General features: G+C 36.6%; 1 protein-coding gene across 1 annotated transcript in view; it reads left to right on the top strand.

Annotated features, from left to right (window-relative positions):
* Positions 1–7,500, top strand: part of LOC135201190 (uncharacterized) — a 53,030-nt gene that overhangs the window by 1,755 nt on the left and 43,775 nt on the right. Inside the window, exons 2-5 of the mRNA XM_064230068.1 lie at positions 429–663; positions 1,109–1,175; positions 1,498–1,691; positions 3,351–3,557. Of these exons, the coding sequence (XP_064086138.1) occupies positions 429–663; positions 1,109–1,175; positions 1,498–1,691; positions 3,351–3,557 (703 nt within the window). The remainder of the gene's footprint in view (positions 1–428; positions 664–1,108; positions 1,176–1,497; positions 1,692–3,350; positions 3,558–7,500) is intronic.

Raw genomic sequence — 7,500 nt, forward strand, 5'->3', positions numbered from 1 at the left:
TTAGATGGAAATTGGATCCAGTTCCATGCCCATTCACAGACTTGGCAATATATCAAGATTGAGCACATGTAAAGGGTCTTATTGTATCCTCTATAATAATAATAATAATAATAATAATAATAATAATAATAATAATAATAATAATAATAAATATAATAATAATAACAAATGTTGTTTAACAGAACATTAAGAAATCAGTCTTCGCCCTTGATTCCGACAATACTGTCGTCATAAATTTAAACAAAGACAAACCTTTTAATTTGTGAGTAATAAAAAAAATAGAAAAATATATGAATGAAACCAATTTACGCTGAAAGAAAAGGTAACAAATTTACGCCATTGATGGTAGAGGTCATAAAATAGCTGGGCATCCCATTCCAATTAGCCTTTGTGGACGTGGTGTTCCCGTGCCCACAAGTCTTCCTTAGCCCCCCGTCGGGATTGCGGGTACTCTGTGCTCCGCAGGACATGGCCGAGAGGGACTTTGGGTATTGCAGGAACGAAGGGGCATGGGGACACCGTATCCAAGAACGTTAGGGGACACGACGGGAGCACCCCCACCAATGCCCCTGTGGCTTTGTGGCCCAGGAGAACCCAAGCGTCTCACCCCCCCACCCCCAAACTTCTGCCCTCCGCTGAAGAGTCCCTGGATCTCATCAACCCGTATGGGGAGCCCCCCAGGGCCTTAATCGTAACGTCCCTTTGAGGTCCCCCGGAGTCGTGAAGAGTTACGACCCACTCACGCCAGGGGTGTCCCTCACGCTCTCCGTGTAAACCGTCAGGAGGATTGGCATTAAAAGGGTTTTATTTGCGCCTACAACGTTCATTTCTCTCGTTTCCTGTTGTGTAATCGGTGCCCGATGATGACAGAGGAGGGCCCTTCGAATGCAATCCAGAAACGATAATGAACTTGTGAAGAAGAAGAAGAAGAAGAGGAGGAAAACGTGAAGCTGAGGAATACGTTTGGGCCTTCGAAGGTAATCCAGTAACGATAATGAACTTGTGGAAGAAGAAGAAGAAGAAGAAGAAGAAGAGGATCGAAACGTGAAGCTGAGGAATAAGTTTGGGCCTTCGAATGTAATCCAGTAACGATAATGAACTTGTGAAGAAGAAGAAGAAGAAGAAGAAGAAGAAGAAGAAGAAGAAGAGGATCGAAACGTGAAGCTGAGGAATAAGTTTGGGCCTTCGAATGCAATCCAGAAACGATAATGAACTTGTGAAGAAGAAGAAGATGGAAACGTGAAGCTGAGGAATACGTTTGGGCCTTGGAATCGAAGGTAAAACATAACGTAAAGAACAAGTGAAGAAAAGAAGAAAGAAGAAAAAGAAGAAGATCGGAACGTGAAGCTGAAGAATAAGTTTGGGCCTTCGAATGTAATCGAGTAACGATAATGAACTTGTGAAGAAGAAGAAGAAGAAGAAGAAGAAGAAGAAGAAGAAGAAAAGGATCGAAACGTGAAGCTGAGGAATAAGTTTGGGCCTTCGAATGTAATCCAGTAACGATAATGAACTTGTGAAGAAGAAGAAGAAGAAGAGCATGGAGCTGAAAAACAAGTTGGGTAGAGCGGGCACCACTACTAGTACGCAGTGCCACAGAAACCAAAGGAAGTCATTTGACTCCTGGGTATGTGGACGCGCCGTCAGGTCCCCTGCATTTTCACCCCGCAAGGGGCACGCCCAAAGCGAAGAACGTAAGGGTCAGCGGGTAGGCTTTCACCAAAGGGGGGCGGGAGGACCCCCCACTAACATGTGACCATTGGTTGGGGGGGGGGGGGGTAGTGACGCCCCTCAACATGTGACCAAAGCAAAAGTCGTTATCATCATTAGTTGCTCGTATTCTTTCAAAACCGTTGTTTGTTCTCCCCTCCTTCTTCGTCAGGACGTCTCCATTGAGAGAGTCGCTCGCCCGCATCCGTCCATGGGCGCCTGAGAAGTCAGGAATGAACAAGGGAGCTTTCTGTCTTCCTCCACCAACCTAGTTAAAAACATAATGTACCATGTAATGAATTTGCGCACCAGCGGCCCCGTATGGGTCAAACTCTCTGTGAGAGACAAATCACGGGCATTCACGGGCATTATTTTCTCCTTTGCCCCTTATGGGGAGGCGCTTCTTTCTCATTCTCCTCTAGAGCTTTTTTATTTATCCGTTGACTCCTTTTTTTCATAGTTTTTTTTTTTACTTCTTTTTTGTTAGTTTGTTCTGCCTCGCTGTTTTTCTCAGGCATGTCGACTTGAGATGTTGTGTGAAATTGGTCAGTGATAAGAGAATTCTTTGAAAGAAAATCTTTCAACATGGAGATAATAAAAACTAGTTTTTGTATTACAAACAGGCGTCACAATTACCCCGGTCATTGACGGATTGATCAAAGGGAGGATTTGAAAGCATACAAAAAGCAAGAAGAACAATACGTTTAAATTGTTAAAAGGGAATCTTCTATTTAAAATACTTCTTTTTTACATTCTGAATCAACATCAATCCCAAATAAACAGTGACGTTACTAAACTAACCAGAATTTAACATACGGTTTAGGAAAAAAGTTAAATTACCAACAACAAATAAAAATTAAAACGCAGCAACAGTTCGCGAACAAAAACACAAAAGTCTGAACTCTAAACTAACAACAATCCTAAATTAACATTAATAAGCTAACCACTAATCAACATAGTTTAATACAAATGAAGTTTACCAACATCCCCAAATAAAAAACGAGGCAAATTCTCGAACAAAAACACGAACGTATGAACTCTCAGAGACACAAAACAGCCGAATGATTGATTCATTGATTGTGAGTTGTCTGGCGTCACAATTACCAGGGTCACTGACGCCGACAAAACAGCCGAAAACGTTCACAAAACACATCAAAGACTTTAGACAGATTAATCGTCCATTTTGTGAAAATACCCCAAATTAACATTTATAAAGATATTTTGTTAAAATCTAAGCTATCAGCAATCCTGAATAAACAATGGCGTTAGTAAACTAACTGCAAACTAACACATAGAATTAAACAATGAAAATATAAACGTAGCAAAAACGTTCGCGAACAAAAACACGAACCGTCTGAAATCTCAGTGACATAGAATACCAGCTACAAATTGCCACTGCTAAACCAACCACAAATTAACATTCAATTTAAAAAAAAGATCGAAATCATCAACTATTCCGAATAAAAATACTAACGCAGCAAAAACGTTCGCGAACAAAAGCACAAACGCCTGAACTCTCAGAGACACAAACCAGACGAAAACTTAAGAGAAAACGTCCGTAAAATTCCAATCAACGTTGCTGAAAAACAACAAGAAAGAGGGTAATGGGAAATGAGGACGACTCTCGCCCTTTTATTGGTAAGTATCCGAGCGACGAGCTTTCTCCGAATTAAATGTAGAGGAGGAGGAGGAGGAGGAGGAGGAGGAGGAGGAGGAAGAGAGGAAGAAAGGAGAAAGGACAGAAGATAAATTGGGGAGCTTCAGGAAGATGGAGACTGGTTATTTGTCTCCGGATGACCATGAAAGCGTCCGGGTGCGGCGGAGGTGGTGGCATCCATTTAGTAAAGGAGGTATTGGGGTGTCTCTCTCTCTCTCTCTCTCTCTCTCTCTCTCTCTCTCTGTCGAGCTGCAGGGTGTGAAAATACTGAACATGTTACATTTTTCACCTTGGTCAAGTTTGTGTGCATTCTGTGTGTGTGTGTGTGTGTGTGTGTGGAGCTGCAGGGTGTGAGAATACTGAACATGTTGCATTTTTTCACCTTTGTCAAGTTTGTGAGCATTCTCTCTCTCTCTTCTCTCTCTCTCTCTCTCTCTCTCTCTCTCTCTCTCTGCCGAGGTGCAGGTTGTGAGAATACTGAACATATTACATTTTCCCACCTTGGTCAAGTTTGTGCGCATTCTGTGTGTGTGTGTGTGTGTGTGTGTGCAGAGCGTGTGAGGATATTGAACATGTTACATTTTTTCACCTTGTTCAAGTTTGTGTGCATTCTCTCTCTCTCTCTCTCTCTCTCTCTCTCTCTCTCTCTCTCTCAGCATAATGTAAGTATTTCATATGTTTGTTCTGTGCCTTTTGTATTGTTTTGATATCCACGAGCGTGTTTGTGTGTAATTGGAATTTTAATGTTCTTACAAAGAATTAAACAATCTTATTTCTGCGACGACAATGAAAATTCATCAGGCAAAACTGTGGTATTAAAACCATGAGGTAAACTTAGTTACTGAGTATTTGCAAGAAGACATAAAAAAAATGGTAAATGTTTTACCGAAGCAAAAAAAAATTGATAACTAGACTTTGACATTTGATGTACTGTTTTACAGCATTCTATAATATAAAGTGCACTGAAATTGAAGCTCCCACATAATAAACTTCACCACACATTGAATACAACTTCTTGTATTCAGTGTGTTGTTTCTTGAATAAAATTTTAATCCCTATCATTACTCTGATAATTCGGTACAGAAAGACACAAAAAGACACTTGTAATGATAAAAATAAACCAAGAGAAAAAAACAAACTTGGCGACACTCATATATTTTATTTATAAAAATAACTAAAGAGGAAAAAACAGGCGATATTTCTGTTTCATTTGTTAAGTCAGCTAACGCGCTCATGTAAATGGATCTCATTCTCCAGCATTGTAAGCTCTGTGAATAAATAAATCATTATGACCCATAACATATTGTGAAGGGACATCTGCATTTATCACAATAAAAGTAGATGTGTCACTCCGAGAGCAGATTTACACTATTGTATAAAGAAATATGACGTCCTTCAAGTGTTGGTAAGTTGTCCAAGTGAATAAAAAAAAATGTGCCTGGTATAGATCTTTGTGTCTGGCTCAGCCAGCCAAGATGATGAAGGCTCACTTCTGAATTACTCTTATAGTAAACAATGATACAGATTTTTAGTAATTATACTCATCAAATTAAATGGCACAGCAAGTAATTCTGTAATATTGGTTTTTGACCAACTAACCAAGACGATGAAAACTAACTTCTCAGTCACTTTTACACTGAATAATGTAATTTTTCAATATTGTTGCCTCCGCTGCAAAATAGTTTTTTTTATTTTCCCGTTTTCTAAGTAAAATTGCAAACATTTGATTCCTAGTATGAAATTGCATTGCATATATTTTTTTTATATTGTCGTCACTGTAAAATAGTTGTTTTTAAATTTTCTCCAGTTTTCTAAGTAATTGTAACATTTCATTCAAAAAATTGAAATTGCATTGCATATTTTCCTTAATATTATTGCCACTGCAAAATAGTTTAGCATTTCTTTCCTAATATGAAACTGCATTGCATATAATTTCTTAATACTGTCGTCACTGGAAAATAGTTGTTTTTAAATTTTCTCCAGTTTTGTAAGTAAAATTATAAAATCATTATTCGGCATTTTCTGCTTTTACATCAATTTCTTTTACAAGTGGCGTCAATATTCTTTACTTTTAAATTTCCTTCAGTTTTCTAAGTAAAATTATAAAATCATTATTCGACATTTTCTGCTTTTACATTAATTTCTTTTACAAGTGGCGTCAATATTCTTTGCTTTTAAATTTTCTCCGGTTTTCTAAGTACAATTGTAAAATCATTATTCCGTATTTTCTGCTTTTACATCAATTCCTTTTACAAGTGGCGTCTATATTCTTTGCTTTTAAATTTTCTCCGGTTTTCTAATAAAATTGTAAAATCATTATCAGGTATTTTCTGCTTTTACATCAATTCCTATATTTCTGATCATCTACCTTTACCTAACTCAGCACAACACCGCATATCCCGTTAACCATCGGCTTTCGCACGAAGAGAAAAAAAAATCTAAATCACCGGTAATTGCACCGACTTACTCGGACCGTCGTGTATAAGTCCGGGGTTGATTTTACGATTTTAAACTATAAGGTAAGCCCTGCCGATAAAGCTGGAAATATCAGCGGACGAATGTGTTATTTTCGCACCCCGGAGACTGCGACAGGTATTTAATTAACGGCGTTAAATCTAGGACCACCGCCGCCGCCGCCGCCGCCGCCGCCGCTGCATTTTCTTGTCGGTTCTGTATCGCGGGGCGTGGTCGCTTTCATACTTCCTGATGCGTTGTTGGCGTTGAATCATATTCGCTTTGTAGATTATAAAAGATACCTATACGGCCATTTCCTTCGTAAGGATTATCTCGTAGAAAATTGACAAGTACGACTTTGTGGTTTAGATTTTGTGATTTAAAACCACAAGAAGTTTAAACTTGGGAAAGTAGAATGTGATGTACCAAAAGAAGAGGAAATGAGAGAATTTTAATTTCTTGGGGGCTAGGTTTCTACAGTTAGGTCTTGCTACGTTTTGGAATGGGGGACAAAAACTGGAATCATGGTAACTTTGAACCAGAAATCCTTCGCATTTAAGGACAGAAATTGAAGGCTGGAACATTCACAGCATTTTTGTTGGGAATCGTTGGTGGAAACGTAAAATATAGAATGTCTCTTATCCTGTATGCCTGGGTTAGAATTATGTTAGGCTTTAGTGAAAATAAAAAAAAATAATTAATTAAAAATAAGCTTCATTTTGTTGACGAATGTTTTTCTTACTGAACTAAAGAGCAAAATATCTTAAAATTATGAGCACCAAATTACACCATACTACAAGCTATGAAACTTCATTTCATTTATTTATTCATTTATTTATTTATTTATTTATTTATTTATTTATTTATTTATTTGCTTATTTATTTATTTATTTAGTACTTGTTCGGTTCGGTTAGGTATGGTGATGTAACTAGCAATGAACGAAGCCTTCAGATTATCCAGCGTTCATTTGGGTATACATAAGCATTACATATATATATATAAATATATATATATATTATTTTTATATATATATATATATGTATGTATATATAGATATATATATTATTACATTATTATTTATATATATACATATATATATATATTATATATATATATAGATATAATATATATTATATATATATTATATATATATAATATATATATATATTGTATATATATATATATATATATATATATACATATATACAGTGTTTATGTATACCCATATATAAATGTATATATATATATATATATATATATATATATATATATATATATATATATATATATATATATATATATAGAGGAGAGAGAGAGAGAGAGAGAGAGAGAGAGAGAGAGAGAGAGAGAGAGAGAGAGAGAGAGAGAGGTTAGATGTTTGCACATAAATATTTATTTAATTCTTATCTCTTTTAACACTCACAATAAAACTTCAAATTCGCGTAGCGTGTGTATTCAGTAGCTATCATTCATTCACAAATACAAGAAACCATTACCACATGAAAACCCCAAGTTAAAAAAAGATAAATTTAAAAAAATAATAAGCATTAAAAAAAAAAAAAAAAAAAAAAAGACCTGCGTGAGCAACATTTCTCAGGTAGACGATTACCGCAGTCCCTCCGTAATCTAAAACCTTATTTATTCGTGCTTGAGAAGGCAAAAGTCTTCAAGCAAATTGTGG

The sequence above is a fragment of the Macrobrachium nipponense genome, chromosome 28 (genome assembly GCF_015104395.2).
Source record: "Macrobrachium nipponense isolate FS-2020 chromosome 28, ASM1510439v2, whole genome shotgun sequence".
Classification (NCBI taxonomy): domain Eukaryota; kingdom Metazoa; phylum Arthropoda; class Malacostraca; order Decapoda; family Palaemonidae; genus Macrobrachium; species Macrobrachium nipponense.